Source organism: Blastomyces dermatitidis (genome assembly GCF_000003525.1).
Source record: "Blastomyces dermatitidis ER-3 genomic scaffold supercont1.1, whole genome shotgun sequence".
NCBI classification, from domain to species: domain Eukaryota; kingdom Fungi; phylum Ascomycota; class Eurotiomycetes; order Onygenales; family Ajellomycetaceae; genus Blastomyces; species Blastomyces dermatitidis.
This window is the reverse complement of record NW_025544774.1, coordinates 5,371,620-5,393,029: the sequence shown is the minus strand read 5'-3', so window position 1 is coordinate 5,393,029 and position 21,410 is coordinate 5,371,620. Positions and strand designations below refer to the sequence as shown.

General features: G+C 38.1%; 5 protein-coding genes across 5 annotated transcripts; 3 read left to right on the top strand and 2 right to left on the bottom strand.

The window, feature by feature from the left end:
- Positions 1-1,072: 1,072 nt before the first annotated feature.
- BDCG_16191 (uncharacterized protein) lies at positions 1,073-1,551 on the bottom strand (the record flags this gene model as incomplete). The annotated part of the gene is made up of 2 exons (XM_045425448.1): positions 1,073-1,270; positions 1,342-1,551. 2 exons carry the CDS (start codon positions 1,549-1,551, stop codon positions 1,073-1,075), a joined length of 408 nt encoding a protein of 135 aa, XP_045279271.1.
- Positions 1,552-6,361: 4,810 nt separating this feature from the next.
- Positions 6,362-6,868, top strand: BDCG_16190 (uncharacterized protein). Its single transcript, XM_045425447.1, has one exon. It carries the CDS (start codon positions 6,398-6,400, stop codon positions 6,683-6,685), a length of 288 nt encoding a protein of 95 aa, XP_045279270.1. The 5' UTR covers positions 6,362-6,397; the 3' UTR covers positions 6,686-6,868.
- Positions 6,869-9,425: 2,557 nt separating this feature from the next.
- On the top strand, positions 9,426-10,022 carry BDCG_16189 (uncharacterized protein; the record flags this gene model as incomplete). The annotated part of the gene is made up of 1 exon (XM_045425446.1): positions 9,426-10,022. One exon carries the CDS (start codon positions 9,426-9,428, stop codon positions 9,687-9,689), a length of 264 nt encoding a protein of 87 aa, XP_045272001.1. The 3' UTR covers positions 9,690-10,022.
- Positions 10,023-11,184: 1,162 nt separating this feature from the next.
- On the top strand, positions 11,185-14,192 carry BDCG_16188 (dynamin GTPase; the record flags this gene model as incomplete). Its single annotated transcript, XM_045425445.1, has 3 exons — positions 11,185-13,044; positions 13,104-13,344; positions 13,657-14,192. The coding sequence occupies 3 exons, from the start codon at positions 11,185-11,187 to the stop codon at positions 14,190-14,192; spliced, it is 2,637 nt and encodes an 878-aa protein (XP_045279269.1).
- A 222-nt stretch (positions 14,193-14,414) lies between these two features.
- Positions 14,415-17,521, bottom strand: BDCG_00709 (uncharacterized protein). The gene is made up of 6 exons (XM_045416223.1): positions 16,704-17,521; positions 16,403-16,634; positions 16,023-16,345; positions 15,577-15,953; positions 15,301-15,515; positions 14,415-15,252 (listed from the first exon to the last, which is right to left on the bottom strand). The coding sequence occupies exons 1-6, from the start codon at positions 17,036-17,038 to the stop codon at positions 14,521-14,523; spliced, it is 2,214 nt and encodes a 737-aa protein (XP_045272000.1). The 5' UTR covers positions 17,039-17,521; the 3' UTR covers positions 14,415-14,520.
- Positions 17,522-21,410: the final 3,889 nt, after the last annotated feature.

The following is a 21,410-nucleotide window of genomic DNA, read 5'->3' as shown; positions in this document are numbered from 1 at the left end:
AGAAGATCTGAGAGAAAGTCTGTGAATTCTTGAGAAAGGCTCAAGAGTATCAGAAGAGATACTATAACTTCAAGTATATTATAAAGAGTTTCAAGAAAGATGATAGAGTCTGACTGAGTCTAGAAAACATCATTATATAGAGATCTAGTAAGAAGCTGAATCTCTTGCAGACAGAGCCTTGTAAGATTATAAAGAAAGTTAGCTTGCAGTTCTACAGATTAAAACTATCATCTAAGTTGCAGATATACAATGTTTTTCATGTCTCTTTGCTCTGTGAATATAAGAAATTCTCAGAAGAGAACTCTGTGACTCATCACTCTGTCTGTGAAGCACTAGAGAGTGAAAGAGAATATCAGATTAAAGAGATTATTGACTCAGAGAAGTGAGATTGTAAGCTCTGATTCAAGGTTCAGTGACAAGAATATTCTGACAAGATGAATAAGTTCACTTGAGAATCATCTGAGCAGATAAGACATCTGCAGAAGCTGAAACATGACTTTCATACTATAAATTCTGACAAGTCAGAATGATATAATCTTTACTAAGAACTTGATTATAATAAAGACATTAACACTGTCATTTGCAAATTCTAGTCTATAAGATAATGAGTTTCTACTGAGATGAACAGTCTGCAGTGTACACAAGAGAAGAAGAAAACATGTTCTTATTAAAGCTAAAAAACAAGAAAATAAACAGGGTCATAAATGCAATTTAGAGATTAATAAAGAAAAAATAAAGAAAATTCACACTCATATTATCAACATCTGTAACACTCAACTCTCTCATAACTATCAATTTCTCTCTTCAAAGAAGCAGAGAGTATCATGTCTGTGATACAGATAATTATTGTATTTGATGTGAAGACTGTCAGAAATGCACAGACTTCAGAGAAGTCAGATATCAGAGCATGCACAGTTGCAGCAGAATCTTGAAGACTGATCATCTGCACATGTGATCAGATATCTCTTACAAAGCTGTGTTCACTCTTTCAGTTGTACTGAAGTATTCAGCTCAGAAATAATGAAGATATAGAGAGAGAGCTTATCTGTTCAGATCAACTTCTGTTATAAATTTATGACATTTGCATTGCCTTGATTACCTGGATTTTGCAGGTACCTGGGGACTCATCTCTCATTGACAATGAGATTGTGGAAATGCACTGTGGTGTGAGGACCATTGATAGAGAACCTAGGCATATTTGCATATGCCTGGTCAGAGATTGTGCAGACAGAAAGAAGATGATCATAGGTCTGTGAGACTGCAGAAGACACTGACAACATCAGAAGCTTTGTAAGAACTGTCAGCTAGAGTCTGTAAGAAATTACTTGTAAGAAGACTTACAGTAAAGAGAGGAACTGCACTGCTTGAAGTCAGAGACTGGTCTGAGAAAGGCAGAGAGTTGATCACTGGTCTGAAGATCAGGTGCAGTGGCAGGGCTGAGAGAGATGAAGATGCGGTTATAGACAGCAGTACCCCTGCTTCATCAGCTGATAAAAAGTGATCAGAGAAGTTATAGAGATGTCTATAAGAAGCTTGATAATGATCAGACATTGTTTGCAAAGAGATTGAAATTGAAAAAATTTTTTATTCTTGAGAAGTTCTTGAATCAATATACAGACACTGTCAGAAACACTCTCTCTCTGTCATCTAGATAAAAACACTTCACAGATGAATGAGAATACTCACAGTTTATAAGAATGAGAGCTGTTATAGAAAAAGAGAAAAGAAGATGAGATTTCACAGACAGATCTGAGATATTTATACTACTCTAGAGAGATTTACTTACACTGTGAGTGATTCTGTGAAACAGTCAGATCACTCTAGTAAATAAGAGTGATTGTGAATCACAGGCCTGAATCTTTCTATGTGACTATAAAGAGTGATTGCAGACTGTGAATATCTTGATTCTACAATTCTACAGAGTTGATAAAAGAATGAAAAATTCCTCACAATTCTACAGTGTCAAAGAGCAATGATTTGTGAGAATGAATAAAAGATTAACTCACAAATGTTTCTCTTTGATAAGAGTGATCTCACAGAGAGTGATTCATCTGTGAGATGAATCTGTGTGATGATCACACAAGAATCTCATGAAAATGATTGAGAGTCAACTGAAACTCTTCTGTATGAAAGATGTGAGATGAATCTGTGTGATAGTCAGAGAAGAATCTGTAGATCACAAAGAATCTCATAAAATAAGAAACTGAGTGACAGACTCTTTTCTCTTTGTGATAACAAGGGATTTTTTCTCACTGAGATTTTTTATAGATGTAAAGAGTTTTTAGTGAGTATCACTGCAGTGCTGAGCTGACTATGAAGTCACTCAGTGAAAGGCTTCACAGATGAAGTCTTAGAGAGGAAGAAGTATGTAAGAAATCTCACTTCTCACAGATTCTTTACCTCTATTCCTATCTCTTATGTAATTAATAGGGCTAGCGGCCCTTGGTTACATACAATTATATAGACTGGAGTTCGCGAATACTATTCATAACTCAGCTTAAATGCTATTATATATTTGATCTCTACATTTTATCTTTCTACCATGAATACTTCTAGTAGTTAACAGTACATATCACGCCAAGCTGCAAACACCTGAATAATCGCCTGCGAGCACTTATTCTTACACTTATAAACAGCTATGTGTAGATTGTGTTTTTAAAGTTATACAAGTCTTAAGTACATATTATCTATAATATCTGTGATAATTACAGTTTTCACAAATCTTCTTCAGATTTCAGAGAGATCTTGTAATTCAAAGATAACTCTTATAAGTCTCTCAGCTCTCAGATCTGAGTTCTCACACTCTACTTGTTATAAGAGCAGATTTCCAGTTTTCATCTTTCAGCTTATTTATTTCATGAGCTTTAGAGACATTACAGTGACCTGGAATTCTGAGTTTATTAATACTTCTCATGCTTGTGAGACAGCAGTACTGTGATATAATCTCTTCTCATAAGTAAGCATTTTTATCAAGAGAGTAACAGATTCAGATATCAGCTTCAAGACTCTTAAGAAGACTGTTACTAACTCTGTCTATGACTTCTTAAATTTCTATTTTAATTTATCTGAACAGTTTGTGTGAAGATGTTCTGATTTAGAATAGATAAAGAAGAGTCTCTTTTTCTTAATCTCTCTATTATATACTCTATTTATAGAAGCTTGTAAAGCTCTCTCTCTCTACTCAGTAGTCAGATATGAATCTCTCTATATCTTGTTATCTTTTTCTAATAAATCTGTTCTCTGTTATTCTAGCTCTTACAGAACTGATCAGTGATCTGCTCTTTACAGATCTGTGACTCTTACAGTGATTTATAAGTAATGAATGAGAGTTATCAGTTTCTTCAGAGCTAAGAACTTAAAGTCTTACTTAATAAGCTTATTCTGCATGTCTTTATTCAGTCTCTTTATAAATATTATTATTCAGATCTTGTTTCAGAGCTCTGTTTCTACAGATCTCAATTTATATTATAATTTCATGAAGTGCTGTGAGTAGTCTTTATCAGATTTCTCATCTCTTTTTCTAATATTAATAATTGTAGTTCAGATATTCTCTATTCAGCTTATGAAGTTTCTCAACTTATTCTCTAGATAGATCTTAAGAACAGATCAGTAGAATCTCTTATAATCATTCTCTAGATAATTCAGCCAGTTCTTGACTTCAGTGTAATAGAGATCTGTCATTATATAGATAACAGCTTCTTCATCTTTCATATTACATAGTCAGGCTTGTGAGTCAATTTCAAATGCAAACTTATAAAAGCTTTTATAGATTATAATTCAATAAGTAATCTTAAGTGATCACAGCTTAAGAAAGTTTCTTTTTAATTTACAGATATCTCTGAAGATTATGTCTAGAGACTCAGTGCAAGAGTGTTTATAAATAGTAAGTATTTCTTATAGAAAAATAGCTTAATTCTGTAGAAGATACTCAAGAATGTTCTTCACTAAGATTGATTTATTCATGAGTTTAAAGAGTTTCTCTATCACAGATATAGAGAATGATATTCTATAAGTAATTGATAAGTTCTCTGAGACTTCTTTTACATAAATTACTCATGATTCAGATAACTGCTTCTGAGTGTCTGCAGTAGAGTTCACAGAGATTAAAGTATATAAGTTTCTAATTCTTTCAGTTATAATAAGTGATTACTGACTGACTGAGCTTGAAATGTAAGAATAAGTGCTTACAGATGATTATTCAGATGTTTGCAGCTTAATATAATATATACTGTTAACTACTAGAAGTATTCACAGTAGAAAGATAAAATATAGAAATTAAATATATAATAGCATTCAAGCTGAGTTATGAATAGTATTCGCGAATTCCAGTCTATATAGTTATATATAGCCAAGGGCCGCTAGCTCTATTGATTACATGAGAGATAGGAATAGAGGTAAAGAATCCGCGAGAAGCGGGATTTCTTACAAAATCATGTGCTAAAACTTCTATGAGCACTATATGAATTATACAGATCATCTCTTCTCTGGTTAAATAAACTATCTTTAACATTGAGAACATCAGACTTCATCTTTATATCAGAGAATTGATATCTCTTCTCTAATAATTAATTAATCATCTTCTTCTATATGAATAATATTGTCATTCTATCATAATGAGAAGATTCAAAAGAAAGAGATTAACTAATCAAAGATTTTAAAAACATCTATAAGATTCATTAGATGAGAGATTTGAAATGATTTCTTAACATGTAAATAATACACAATCACTCTAACTTAAAGCTCTGACTATGCTAGAATATCTATATTGATAAGATAGTTAATACATATCATCTCACACACACCTGCAAGGTATATACCTCACTAACTAATGCTCTGTTAGAGCCTTTTAACAAGTTAGCTACATCTGTAAAAATTTATTATTATCAATAATATATCAGCTTCTGCATCTATTCAGTGATAATGACTTACTCTGATATCATATATACAGTGAATAAACTAGCTATGTTCATAATGAATTCATCAGAACATCACTTATTAGAGATGAATAGAATGATATCTTATCTATATAATATAAAGAATCTCACTATTCAATATAATGATAATATTGATAGATCTCTACAAATTGATCTCAAATCTGATATTATTAAAGCTGTCAGTGATGTCTCTTTTACAGATAATCTGAATTACTGCTTTATATAAGAATATATCTTCAAACTATTCAGTGAGACTGTTGATTGAAAATTAAATAGACAGACAATTATAATTACATCTATCACAGAAGCTGAGCTTGTAGCTATTTTACAAGTTAATAAGAAGTCTATCTGATGAGAAAGATTCTTTCAACATATTCAATTTAAATCTGGTCATAAGATCTGTATTTAATGTAATAACTGTCAAACTGTTGACATTCTTAGAAAGAAAGATTTCTCTATAATCATGAAGCTCTGCCACATTGATATATATGAAAGCTGACTCTGAGAACATGTTCAATTCAGTGATATTACAGTTGATTGAGTGTCTATAGCTCAGATGCTAGCGGATGGCCTTACTAAGGCTCTGTCACATCAGAAATATACAGAATTTGTCAAGATACTAGGCCTAGTTGATATATCAGATATCATCAAGGTGTAAGCAGAATGATGATATAAATGACCTATCTTGATATAATCTCTACAGATTCATCTACACTCTTTTTGTTGCAGCTTCATTTACACTTTCATTTACATGTTACATTCACTGAAGGGGGTGTATCAGAAAAAAGAGGTTATACACTATTGAATGCCATCAACATCATATTACTACAATATTTCTCATCATCATCAGCTTACTACAACACTCATCTAATACTTGCTTATGCTAGCTCTCTTGGCTCACACATATATTTTACTATAAATAGCTCCATCTTTTGTATGAAATAGATATATTAGATAGTGTACAGATAATATAACAAGCAGATCTTGATACAAATAAGATTCATATGTCTTCAACATATTCATCCGTGACACCCAATCCGACACATTGTTTAACGCCGGAAGACCGTCGTACGGTCCAGATCTGAGAAATACAGCTCTAACAGGTTCACGTTGAACTAGTTAGGGTTGGTACTATAGTGAATCCACCAATCGCCCCTGAGGCGAGTGATCGATGACGACAGGTAAAATGCGCGGTTCATTAGTGGGGAGGATGATGATCCCTTTGGTGGAGGATAACCAGATGAGCGATCAGACAAGATGGAGGCCACGCATAAATATGGCCATCGATTCTGAATGAGTGTCAAAAAACAGGAATTTCTTCACTTCTTTCCCTAACATCCAGCCAAAATGCAGAAGTGCAACAGCAAGCGATGGCTAATGACACAGATTTCCCGGAAGAAATCCTGACTCGGATAGAAGACCGATAAGCCCATTTGAGTCCGTCGGCTCTTGTAGAAGCTTCGATGTGCCAACGTTCTCGAAACTTTGATTACGGCCAACATCACGGCCGCACAGAAAAGCCTCAACGTTTTGAGAAACCAAGTGACCATCGTACAAGATCCCGCAAAAAAGGAAACATAGTGTGGTTATCCCTGGGCCGGAACCGATTCCTTCTGCCATGGGATTCATACATGGTAAGTCCTGGCCAGTTCACGTATCTCAACCTTTCTTTGAACAGGGTCCAGATATGTGACCGTTTGTTGGAATGCATAGCCATCCCTGGTCAAGACAACCCCGAAAAAATTCTGTGATGATCCCTGGGGCACTGGATATTTTCTTCGAAACATATGGCTATGCCTGGTAAATTGAATTTCCCGAGGCAAAGACTAAAATACATGGCTTTCAGAACAAAAGCATGGTCATCTGCACATTCCCTGGGAAATTTTAATCCTTGAGGGACAGTATGCCCTGGGTCAAAATTTGTCCCAAGGTGGAGTTTTGTCCTGAGATTCACACATTTCGGTTGATATACGGGGTATTCCTCACGATAGAACTCCCCCGAGGATGGTGATGCCCCAGGAAAACTAATTGTCGCGCAAAACATGTGGCGTGTCCTGAGTGAATAGAATGCCCCAAGAAAGATGATTACTCTGCAAAAAGTGCAACATTCCCTGAGCCAACAGCCATGCCCCCCGGATTAGTGTTATACTTTCTCGCTCTATGGCAATCCCCAAGGACTCAAACCCCCCGAGGATATACGCTTTTCACACTTTAGATGAAAAAATCAGCATGACTAACCTACTTTTCTCAGGAATGGCACGCATAACTTCATTTGATATACATCCCGGAAATGTCCCAGGGATTGCACGCATGATTTCATTTATCTATGTGCGCTCTACAAATTAGCAATGCCCCAGGTATTGCTCGCAATGGGTTTATCCGATATGTGTGCTCTATATCCCAGAAATGCCCCAGGGATATGCGGCTCTACCCTAATTATCCTGTTTGATTCCTTCCAGCTTGAGACTTGTATAAAACAATGAACATCTCAGCCAAACAAACTACTATAATTTCTGATAACCGATGTCCTGGGGAAATAAGATCAAAGCATGCTAGTAGGGTTCCTTGGGACAATCCCATACGCCATGCATTTTTCCGAAAGCCATGCTTTTGGGTGACTTGAGAAAATACCGATAGATATCAGATTTCAAGACATGAAGAAACCCAAGTAGCCTAACTCGAGAGATTTGCAGATACATGAAGCAATTGGTTTCAAGTCGACTTTCTTGAATCACTATATTTCACAAAATTGCTGTCTTAGATAACTACCGGATATATGCGGATCTGTATATGCATAACAACTTGATTAAAAAAACACATGTTTGTTCTCATAATTATCTATTCCTCTGAAGGCCCTCTTTTGAAGAATACTTTTTTGTGAGGAAGCTCATGTGACGGAAATTCTCACCAGAGATTCCTCTTGTGAGGATTTAGCTCACGTGAGTTATTTTTTAGGTTGAATCTTGGCAGACAGGCTCTCCCAGTTAGTTGCTTATATGAGCAATTTCCTCACAGTGTAACGGGCCTGAGCTGTGTATACAGAAAACTTGACCTCGCTAAGTGCGCCACTTGACCTCGTTACATAATCATGACCCTGACCTCGCATAATACAGTAATAATCAGTTGGTAATTGACTTTCAACCTTTCAATCCACTCATTCATTCAGCTCATCAATCAATCAAAGCATGTATAGCTGATTCATAATCAATTAAATAAACAGATAAATTCATATAGAATATAAAGAGATGTTTTACAGAATTTTAAAATATATCAAGATAAAAATATTTAATAATTAATTTTAAATTGATTTTAAATTGATTTTAAATTGATTCTGAATTGATTATAGTAATAAAAATAGATTTAATCTATATATTTAAGTAATTAATAATTGATTGAAAATCAGTTAATAATCAATTCAGTATTATTATTAAATTCAAGAATAATTTCAGTATTAAATTAATTTTGAATTGATTTTGAATTGATTTTAAATTGATTCTGAATTGATTATAGTAATAAAAATAGATTTAATCTATATATTTAAGTAATTAATAATTGATTGAAAATCAGTTAATAATCAATTCAGTATTATTATTAAATTCAAGAATAATTTCAGTATTAAATTGATTTTGAATTGATTTTGAATTAATTAAGAATTGATTGTAGAATTGATGATAAATAATTGAGTGGTTTCAAATTACAAGAAAAGATGTATTAAGCGAGGTCAGGTAGTGGCACGGGCCACATTTGCGAGGTCAGCTTACATAACGAGGTCAAGTGGCGCACTTAGCGAGGTCAAGTTTTCTGCTTCCTGGCCTGAGCTTTGGCTCCTAGTTCCCGATATGGAAGGATTTGTTGGCCCTTACGGCCGTTGCGGTTAGTGATCCCACTAGATCACGTGACCCACCACTATATTATGTTCCTGTAGATAGATCTATCAATACAACCTTCAACTATCCTACAGGATTCTAGGGCTTGGAGCTAGGGCTTCAGGCGCTAGCTCTACATAATAGTCCCACTGAGGGGATTCTGTTTCTCTTTTCTCTTCCCTTCCTCAGCTTTGTATCTTAGTTATTAGGTAGCATAGTGCTTCTCAGCATCACTATAACGTGCCGTTACACACAGCAGATTCCTCTTGTGAGGATTTCTATCATAGGAGCTCCTTTCCAAGTAATTACTCTTCTGTTATCAATCGCCATAATATTTAATGTATGTACAGTAAATCACGTATCTTCCCGTCTACACGTAAAGGCTCTTATATTTCAAATTATAGTATAAGAAGATAGTGCTGTTACAAAGTGACTCCTAAGAACTTCCGTTTGAATCAAGTTGCCTTCTGTGACTAGAAGCGTCTTAAGTAGAGTCACTTGAGCGGTGCAGGCGCTTGGAAGGATCCTCATGTTCACCCAAACCTCCTAGGAGCTATATAGGACGACTGGTGGATGCTGGGGCGAGTATTGGATGCTAGGATGCGATCGGTCGCTTGTGGAGCGAATGGCCAAGAAAGATGCGCGAAACCGACACGCGACCTTCTACGACAAGGACCTCAAGCCGATCGCCCCCGTGCAGTGCTTGGATGCGGCGATCGAAGATGGCACGAACACCGTCTTCATGGCAATTGGCGGGGAGTTGAACGTCGATGAGAACATGGTGGCGTCTGCGTCTCAGGTGTTGGACATTCGAAAACGGCTGAAATCTAGGGCGTGCGAGGACCCAAGACTCGAGAATCAACTAGCGGAGGAAGAGGAAGAGCTATAAAAAAATATTGTCCTAAGTGGTATTCCTAGGTCTCCATCTTGCTTTTCCCGCCTCTCTTTTCTTCTCTGGCGCTGTTCCCGGTGCTCTATTTTCTTTGCTTGTATATCTTGGCTCGCGCGCTTCCAACACTTTGCCTCGCGGCCGCTCTCATCCACCGTATCTGAATCCTGCTGCTTACCCGACAATTTTCACTCATGGGAGCACTCTCTTCGGCTGATGATGGCGGGATATCTAGAATATCGCCCGTGGCAGACTCCTCCAGCCCGCTTGCAGCAGGTTGGGAAACCTTTCCAAAGAACGCAAGATACACGCAGCGTCGGACAAATAGGCCCGTGACAGGCTCAGTCATATTCCCTTTACCGGTGTGAAGATCATCAAGAAAGAGATACGGGCTACCTTGCCGCTGGCAGCTCTCGACCAAGGTGATGAACTCGCTGGCCCTGCCAATGTAGCGCGTGTGCGGCCCAAACATCTAAGGGCATCACAGACCTGTTATTGCCTCAAACTTCCACCGACTTGAGTCGATAGCCCCTCTAAGAAGCCAGTAGGCTGTCCGCATCGAGCCTTAATTTTATTTACGATATCAGCGAACAACTTATAAATTGATTCAGTCTTGCAGCTTTGTGCTTCCCGAAAAAACTGAGTGATTTGATCAACTAGGAGGTCGAACTTTTCCGGGAAATATCGATATTGACCCGGTTTTCGAGCTTTGAGCAGAGCGTTTCGAGCGATAAGCCTATCAGGGTGGCTCCGAGCAATGTTTCTATCTGGGGCGACTTGAAGCCAAGTTCACGCGCAAGGGCGTCGTAACAAAGACAGTGAATTTTCGTGTAACATGAATTCCAAGTATGCGTTGCTCAAGTGCGGCTTAATATCGCATACTCAACAAAATGGGGACACCCACACGAAAAGCATTTGAATTGCCTATCCGCTACTTCGAGAAGTACTGGCACAAAAAATCCAAGGCGATATATGGAGATGAAGCTTCACACTTGGAAAGCCATTTGCCTACCGAACAGGGCACGGGATTTCAAAGGCTATGAACAAATGATACACGAAGATGCAATGTTACTATCGGTGTGATCATTACAAGATCCCAGAGCACTTTACTGCCGGCTTGCCAGACAGAAACTATACCTCGGGTTTTGGAGAATTTTTCTTGTTTATGCGGTGCGACAGCGTACTATGACAAATCCAACGCAGAAATAGCGACATTATCTCGCTTTGAACTGTGAGTACCCCAAGCAGGTTTATACTATGAGGTACAATCCACCAGGCACAGTTGCACAAAGATCCTCTGACGATACTGGATGCAAAGATGAACCAGCGGTATAACCAGATTGCACATCTACTTATAGTAAAGTATTGCCCACCTCGTTACCTTCCTCAACTTTCGTGACGCCTCTATTTCTCTCGTGTCTTTTAGTGTCCATATAGCCTGTGTTTCATACTTTCAAGAAGAATTACATATTTGTTCCAAGGTCTTCGCGATATAATGCTAAGACACTTTACCACCGATGCCCTGGAAGGGTTGTGCACTGAAGACCAACTTGATCTGTTGAATTCTGTGGATACTCTCCGTTCACAGGGCATCAGTCATTATATCTCGCTGCCACAGATTATTGTGTGTGGCGATCAATCCTCAGGAAAGAGTTCGGCGTTGGAAGCCATCTCTGGCGTTTCCTTTCCCGTTAAGAGCAACCTGTGTACTCGATTTCCAACCGAGTTAGTGCTCCGCAAGTGTCCGCAGATAGGAGTGAGCGTATCAATCGTCCCCCATGGCTCCCGAAGTGAGTCCGAACAGCGTTCGCTTGAAACCTTTCGTGAAACGCTCGATAGCTTCGAAGGCTTTCCGGCACTGGTCGAGAAAGCTAAGGCGGCCATGGGGATCTCGACACATGGGAAAGCCTTCTCTAAAGATCTCCTTCGCGTCGAAGTTTCGGGGCCCGATCGTCCGCACCTTACAATCGTGGATCTCCCCGGTCTCATACATTCCGAGACCAAAAAGCAGTCTGCATCGGATGTTGAACTGGTACAGGATGTCGTCCGCGCCTACATGAAAGAACCACGAAGCATTATCCTCGCTGTGGTATCCGCCAAAAATGATATTGCCAACCAGATTGTACTGAAACTCGCGCGTGAAGTCGATGTATCAGGCCATCGGACGCTAAGGGTCATTACAAAACCTGATACGCTGGCTGTCGGGTCGGATAGCGAATCAACCTTTGTCGCTCTCGCAAAAAACCAAGAAGTTGAGTTTCGTCTTGGATGGCATGCCTTGAAAAACATGGACTCTGATAAGGGGTCACCATCCTTGGCCGAACGGGATTCCGAGGAAAGGCTATTTTTCTCTCAGGGCATTTGGGAAGACATGCCCCGGTCGAGTTTAGGCATCGATAAATTACGGGGAAGACTGAGCAAAGTTCTTCTAGGTCAGATTGCAGCGGAGTTGCCCAGCCTGATCGAAGAAATCAATGCTCAGATTGACACTGCACACCGCGAGTTAGAGAAACTTGGAGAGCCTCGGGCATCATTGCAGGAGCAAAAATCTTATCTCCTCCAGATTAGCCAATCCTATCAGTCTTTAGTTAAAGCAGCCGTCGATGGTACTTACAACGAGCCCTTTTTCGAAGAAACCACCGCGAACATTGGCTATCAGAAACGTATACGTGCGGTGATACAGAATCTCAATCAAGATTTTTCAGATAAAATTAGCCAATACGGCAACTATCGCCAAATTGTGAAGAACGAGAGTACTGAATGCCTGAACGAGCACCAAGTTTATATCACTCATGGAGGATTCGTTCGTCACATAGAAGCACTTTTGAAAACGTCGAAGGGCAGGGAGCTACCTGGAACTTTCAATCCTATGATTGTGAAAGATCTGTTTTTTGAACAATCAGCTCCGTGGGAGAAACTTTGTCGCGAGCATATCACGATGGTCTGGGAGGCTGCGAAAGACTTTCTCCACCTGGCCATTACCCATACTGCTGATGCTACTACCACAAAAAAGGTTTTGCAAGACGTGGTAGAGCCTTCTTTAAACGAGTTGCTGAAAATGCTGAACAGCAAGACTAGTGAGCTGCTTGCACCACACAGAAGAGGCCACCCAATTACTTACAATCACTATTTCACGGAAACATACCAGAAGACACGGAACGAACGGCAGAAAGCCGAGTACGCCACAATCTTAAAGGACTTCTTTAGCATATCTTCTCTCGACACTGAATACAAGGAACTACGCTCCGACGATAGCTTACACCAGCTTCTTGATTCCCTTGTCGAACGCACGGAGCCGGACATGAGATTTTTCGCCGCTAGTGAGGCCTTGGATTACATGATGGCTTATTACAAGGTGACTCTCAAAGCTTGCAACCATCCGGCAGAGGTGACTCTCGACTAACTGCGGCATAGGTTGCTTTAAAACGGTTCATTGACGATGTTGCGATCGAAATTATTGAAATGAAGCTCGTTTCGGCACTGGGTGCCATACTCTCTCCCATTACTGTGTTCAATATGCCAGACGATATCGTAACGCGGATCGCAGGCGAGTCAGAAGAACACCGTGCTGAACGAGAGGAATTGAACAAACAGCTTGACATCCTCGCAAAAGGAGCTTTTACGTGCAAACAATTCATTGGCAACCGTGGTCTTTGTATGAAGAGCATTCCATTCCGAACATATTTGGTATCTAATGGGTTGATATAGTGAATGGCAACGAGCCCTCTCCCGGTCCCCAGCCTATCCGTAACCGATGTTGACTATCCATCGGAACACCAGGTCACTACGGTTCATTCGCTAGAGGACAATGTCGAATGTTTGACCAATAACTCTGATTGCCATATCATGTCAGAGTCTGGTAGCATTTGCTCGGAATTCGATTAGTATATCGACTATCCTCTTGCAGAACTCATACCATATCATCGTCGGCTATATCACCGGTTACGATAGGGCAATTGTCAAGTAGTTAAAGATCTGGAGGGAATTTTACAGCAACTGCACAGTATACAGGCACCAACAACGGCTTTGATTGGTGCTGTTGATGGTGGGCCCGCAGTCGATGTTCGCGCCCGCCACGCTGAATTCGGTGGACCATTTAGGACCGAGTCTGAGTTCAATAATTGGCTTGTCTCTCTAATCCACCCGGAATCGAAGCAGTATCGCGGTCTATTCTACATCGATACAATCCAAAATTGCCTGAGAAAATATAACCACCAACTAAGATTTGCACATGGTGACCTTGGGCTCCACAACATCCTCGTCAGTGAAGACGGCATGGTTACAGCAATTATCGACTGGGAGTTCGCGGGCTGGTATCCAGAATACTGGGAGTATATCAAAATGATCCAGTTTTCACGCGATCCTGCCTTCAGGTATTTTGCGAGGGGCTGTTGGAAAGATGAAACAGGGGACCAGGTGTTTTTTGATGAGGAATATGTTCTTGATCAGATGCTGGACAGCCAGATCAGGCATGGGGAACGGGTTCTCAAACGGCCTCGTTAGCTGAAGGTAGACGGAACCAGCGTCCTGTAAAGCCGACTGGAGAGGCGTTTCAATATGAGATCGAAGTGGCTTTAGGCCACGTGCCAGACGAATCCGAGATCAGATAGAATGGTGAAGGATTTGAGTAGTGAATGAAGTCGCTATTCTCGATGATATCAAGATTACATTATGGAAGTAGACGAACTCGTTCAAATTTATTAGAGATTTATGATTAACTAGCACGCGATAAATAGCATACTTTGGTCGAGAATCCAGCTCAACCAAACACAACAGCAACACAGTCGAGATCAAACAGCCTGGGAAGCCTAGCCCCTGGCCCCCGCGAGCATCAGAGACTTAGATACCTCGGATTTCGAGTGACGGTTCCGTGCTTTTGCTCTGCATGGATCAGGAGGTCCTTCAGGGTGTCAAGCGTTACTTTACAGGTCTTACAATCGAGCTTCTTAAAATCCTTCAGGTGCTTTCGCTCAAAGTGTTTGGTTATACTGCCCGCATGGTAGGAGTGTATACGTTCCTGGTGCTTCAACTTCTCGTTCTGAAGACAGAGGAAACACATCGTTGGTCGCTTGGCTTCACTGCACTTGATGATAGTCAAGCGAATAACTTCCTCGGGTACTGGTGGCTTATTTACCGACGGTTGTGCATCCTCTCTGTCTTGAGTCATTTTGACGTCCGGGCTTCGGTACTGGCGCAGGGAGCCCTCCTGGACCCCGCAGTATGATGTGATTGCATTGATCGCGTTGATTCGCCTCTGCTGCTCTGCATCCCAAGAGTCCCTCGGGAGCGTTAGGAGGGCATCGATGAGAACTATCATCTCTGGCATCATATATTCCGTCCGCTCCAGCACACTCTTCATCGCTTCGTCGACTATCTGGCCCTCAAGCTGGCGTCTACTGTCAATGACCGGTTGTTCTTCATTGTATCTCTGCAGTTTCTCCCTCTTCAGCTTCACCCTTGCGTGCTGCTTGTCATTGTTCAGGCGCCTCTGGGCTTCTCTGCACCGGTCTTCCAACGCATCACGCTTCTTTCCAGGAGCCGTGGCGTCGCGCCTCCGCTTGAGCTTCTTGAGCAATTTTGCAAGTTTTCAGATCTTCGGCTGTTCATTGACTGATCGGGACTCTTGGGCTGTGAGCTTCCAGGGTCGACGTGGGTCAATGGATAAGCTCATTGAGTTTAGATTGAGGTAGTCATCTGCTTTTGGGTCGAGTCCACGGTAATTCCGGTAGGTGTTTACGGTTATGTTACGATTCTGATAGTGTTTTACGTAGGTGCTGATGTTGGAGTGTTTCAGAATCTGGTTCTGCATTGAATCGCTCACGTCCGCTGCATGAATGTTAGAGGCGGTGGATGTTGGGAGAAAGCATATGGTGTGATGGGATCTTACGATTTTCATTCAATTTGTTTGCGGCACCATTGCGCAATACATATGGCTTGACCGTTTGCTCAAACCCCGTCAGCTCACCGCCCTTCTTCATTCGATAGCTCACCTTCCTGGGCGAGAGCCGCACCGCCTGGAGTAGCTTGACGGTCTCCCCATCACGGATAGCCTCGCAGAACAGGAACTTATCTCTCAGGTCCTCCCGCAAGAGCAGCTTTTGCTGATTTAGCCCTTTAAGAACATCCAATCTATACAGGCTCTCAGGTGAGGTGATATTGGGGTCTTTGAATGCTTTGAAGTGAAACAGCATACCGAGGAGGAAGACGTGGGGGCTGAGTATCAGCGATGGATCGTAGATGATCTCTGGAAGAGGGAAGGTGTCGCTTCCCGGTGAGACTCAGTCAGCTGAGGGTCTGTGGCGTTCGTTGCTACCAGGGTCAACAAAGGCCTACCTTGCTTTCTTGCCCAAAAATCTCTTCGTATAGTCGAAGGTGACCTTGACCACCAGGCGGGGCCGTCCAAACACGGCGTCTCTCACCAGAGTTAGCTCCAGATCCCCCAAACGGATGTCCAGCATCGCGGACGGTCGATTCGACGTGTACCCGGCGAAGTGGCAGAATAGGATCAACTGGATACGCAGATACCCAACGAGGAACAGCATCTCGGTTGTTGCGAGGAGTACCCGGCAAAACTCCGCCAGATCCTCTACATACATTGTTCCCTTCTCTATTGCCTCCTCGCTGAGGCCTTTTTCTTTTGCGATCAACCTGAGGAGCTGTGCTGAAGGTCAGTTCTCGGATTCTCGGGTGGAGAGGATAGGCGAATAACTTACATCCTGGGATTTGGTGATGATCTCCTGGTCGATGCTCTTGCCGGCCCCGATTTTGTACACCATCTGGAACCATTTCCAGAAAGTCTGCAGGGAGCTGAGGCGCTTGATCCCCCTTCGTCTTCCGTTCTTCCCAAAACGTCGGTCACAGACCCAGGAGAGAAACGAGTAGAGGGTCCGAATGGTAATGTCATGATAGGCCTCGGTGACGTCCCAGCCGACATAGCTGCAGTGTCTGGTAGGAAAGACGGGATGTAAGTAAAAGTTGATAATGCGGCTCCCTGTTAGGAGGAGGGTGGCTTACTCTTTCCAGTGCTCTTCGACCCAGTCAAGTCTCGCCTGTGTGTTTGGACTGTAACGCAGTTGTCGAAGCTTGGATGTATCGAGGCTTGCTGCCAGCTGCAGATAATATTCGGGCGGATGTTCTTCCTCTTGATTCTGCAGCCACTCTCCGTCGTCGTCACTGTTCTCGTCGTCGCTTATGTCGCTGTCGGCACCAGCCTTGGTATCTTCATCGCAGCCCGAGACAGACGAGCAGTCCGTCTGGGAGTCCTCAGCATCCGAGAAGCAGCCACTGTTGTAGCCGCTATCTGGATCGCTATCTGACAGGCGGGGATCATCTTCACCTCTACGGATCATACTTCTCTTCCGGGGACTGAGAAGGACAACGAAGACAGGAAGAAAAGTAAAGTATCGAGCGAAGCAACAGAGATAGACAAACTAAAGCAGTCTGATAGAAAATGGTGTATAGAGGCAGAGCTAGAGAGTAGTGAATATCAGAGTTGGAGGAAAGACTGCAGCTGGTGACCTCTTTCACAGAAGGAGAGAGGGATGGGCGATTGCCCACCCTCAATTTGGACCTGGGCGAGCAAAGGGAAGGCCATTTTCGTCCTGTTCTAAAGAGTTGTGATGGAACCACCATACGGGCGATTGAACTTGCGACATGAAGGGAGAAGCGTTACGATCAGACAGGAAAAAAGTTGGAATGGTGCTTGGCGCAACAGGGGTGAAGGTGCGTGGGCGGTACAGATGCGTGGTGCGTGGAGGCAATTCCGGCGAGGGAACGGCCATAAGCGACCGTGCGGGAAGGCCGCTTTCGGCCATTTGCACGCCAGATAAGTAGACTGGCCGCCGGGACCATGAATTTCACGTTTGGTCCCATTTGGTCTGGTCCCATACATTTCTTGGCGTGAATCCCGCTGGGACTGGCTATCAAAAAAACAGGTAAAGTGACTATATATCAGATCTTAAAATGGAACCATGACTTGAAAAAATTGAGAAAGTGGTCTCATTTGGTCTCATTTAGTCCCATTCTTAGTATAAAGTTACTATTTTTAGACATTTTAAGGTTTTTTTAGACTATTTTTAATTTTTTAAAAAGTAACACTTTTTGATAACACTCAAATAAGATTTAAAGTCATTTAAAGTAATAAAAATAATTTAAATTGAGAAGTGAAAATCATGATCTCATTTGAAAAATGTGATAAGAGTAGATAGTAAGTCTCACTGAGACAGTATGAAACTACTATTTAATGTTAAAACTGTGTAATGGAAGCAGTTGAATTGATAATGAGACTATCAAAAAATCTGATTCTGGTCTCAGACACAGTCACACGGTCAGTCTACAGATAAGTATGTATAAATAGACTAGTCACTAGACTGACTGTGTGACTGTGTCTGAGACCAGGATCAGATTTTTTAATAGTCTCATTACCAATTCAACAGATCTCATTACATGATTTTAACATTAAATAGTAGTTTTATACTGTCTCAGTGAGACTTACTGTCTACTCTTATCACATTTTTCAAATGAGATTATGATTTTCACTTCTCAATTTAAATTATTTTTATTGCTTTAAATAACTTTAAATCTTATTTAAGTATTACTAAAAAGTGTTACTTTTTAAAAAATTAAAAATAGTCTAAAAAAAATCTTAAAATGTTTAAAAATAGTAACTTTATACTAAGAATGAGACTAAATGAGATTAAATGAAATCACTTTCTTATTTTTTTTAAGTCATGATTTCATCTTAGAATCTGATATATAGTTACTTTGCATGTTTTTTTAATGACTAGTTTCAGCGGTCAGTAGACTGACCGCTGAAATCATGAATTTCATATTTGATTTCATTTGATCTGATTTCATACATTTCTTGGCATGAATCTCACTAAGACTAGTTATTTAAAAAACATGTAAAGTGACTATATATCAGATCTTAAAATGAAACCATGACTTGAAAAAAATAAGAAAGTGATTTCATTTGATCTCATTTAGTCTTATTCTTGATATAAAGTTACTATTTTTAGACATTTTAAGATTTTTTTTAGACTATCTTTAATTTTTTAAAAAGTAACACTTTTTGATAATACTTAAATGAGATTTAAAGTCATTTAAAGTAATAAAAATAATTTAAATTGAGAAGTGAAAATCATGATCTAATTTGAAAAATGTAATAAGAGTAAATAGTAAGTTTCACTGAGACAGTATAAGACTTCTATCTAATATTAAAATCATGTAATGAGATTAGTTAAATTGATAATAAAACTATTAAAAAATCTGATTCTGATCTTAGACACGGTCACACAGTCAGTCTATGTATAAAAGATAATAACTGATCACTGATCAGTGATATATATAAGAAGAATTATTATAAGAGAAAATAATCTTCTTTCTTAACTTAGTTATAATTTTAGTACTAACTCAGATTGAATATTGTATAAAAGTAAATAAATAATCTTAATTAATCTCTGTTATATTTCTTAAAATATATTATTATTGTAAAAGAGAGTATTATCAGATTATATTATTAGATAATATTATTAAAAATATATTAATATTATAAATATCAATGTTGAAAAAATGTTAATATATATATATTATAGTGATTTGTAAATTATAATAGTGAAATATATATATATATATATTATTTCTGATATTGATAATTAATTACAACTTATATAATAATTTTTGAAAACTTAAAATTAATTTCAATTATTAACTAATAGTTATGAACTTACAATTAAATAATATAAAAAGAAAAAAACTTTTTCTACTTATTATCTTTCTTCTCTTTCTTATTCTTTGTATTATTCTTTATAATTTATTTCTTATTCTTATTCTTATTCTTCTTCTTCTTATCTGAGATAATGATCATCTCAAAATCTCGCTTTATTATCTTCTTAAAGAAGAGTTTCTACTGCTCACTCTCAGTTAGATTAATCTGTACTCTAAAATTCTGCATTTTTTAATCTACTGTCTCAGATTATATCTCAGTGATAAGTAGATTAATATACTCAGAGATAGACTAATTATATAACTGTGTCTGAGACTAGAATTAAACTTTATAATTATTATATTATCTAAAAGTATTACTTCTAATTATAATTTGTATTTATTACATTGATTTTAAATCATTTTATTTTAAATATTAAAGATCTTAGATTTACTTTTTAAATAAAAATCTAGTCTTATATAAAAAATATATTTAAATTCTTAGTTATATTTTCATTCTGATCTTATTATTAAAAATAATATTAAATAAGATTACAAAATCTTTTCTCACTTACATAATATTATAACATAGTACTTATTTGTTGAAAATTTAATAGAGAGTATTATTAAATATTATTACTTTTCTAAATATAGATTATAATTTATATAATTTCAATTATAAAAAAAATAAAAAATATAAAAAAAAATAAAAAATAAAATAAAAACAATAAAAAATTATAATAAAAAAAAGAGAAGAAAAAAAGAGAAAGAAAAGAAAAAAAATAAAAAAAATAAAAAAATAAAAAAAAATAAAAAAAAATCAAGATTATAGAGCTATAGTACTTTTAAAATACTTACTTTTCAGAGTCTTTATAATATTTCTTATTAATTATGTATTTCTCATAGTAAGAGTAATATGACTGTGATGAGTTATTATCTTAATATTATCTAATAAATAATCAGTATATATCTGTAAAAATGTGAATAATTAGAGAATATACACTTAAAAAGTGTGATCAGAGTGAACTCTGCTATCACTTAAATAGTATCAAGAGTAGAATACTGAAATCAATGATTTCTCTCATTAATTTCACAGATAAGATGTATAAAGATAATTTTGAGAAATATAAGATTCTCTGACTTTTGATAAAAAGAGATCTCATAGAGAGACTCTATTTTCATAATATCAGAGACTGAGTGTTATTAAAAAGCATTACTTTTATATAATATATATACACTTACTTCAGTGATTCACTCTCTATGCATATAAGTGAGAATTGTGACTTTTTCATATTATACAGCTCTTATTGAGATGCTGATACTAATGTGTAACTCATACAGCTTCTCAATTCAGTATATACTGTATATATACAGCTCAGTGTACTAAGACTGTATTGATTATTATAATCTGATATAATACTTACTTTTCTTATACCATGTTCATTTAAAAGAGAAGAGGGAATGTGACTGCTGTTTTATTAAGAAGAAGTGAATAATTGATTATTATAAGAGATAATTTAATTTCTGCTATATTTATTAAAAATTTGATTAGTCTATACTCTTCAATTTGAGAATTTCTGAGAGTGTTTTAATAGTTTTCATACCAGCTTGAAATTAGTGATAATTTGAAGAAGAGAAAAGAGAGAAGAAAGAAATGAAAATAACTTATCTTTATAATATGAAAACAGAGAATTGCTGCAATTATTTACTCTAATAATAAAGATCTGTTTTCTGCATGTATTTCTGATACAGATTATATAATAACTATATATAAAGAATATCAACAGTATATGTATTAAATAAAGATAATATTGCTATATAATACTATAGCTGTTTTTATACATCTCTGAAAGCTGTTAATATTTTCTTTAAGTCTCTTTATATTTGATAAGTTAGTAATATATTTCAATACACTTTCTCTTTCATTATTATTATTATTATTATTATTATTATTATTATTATTATTATTATTATTATTATTATTATTATTATATTATTTCTAACTGTCTCTTCTGTCTT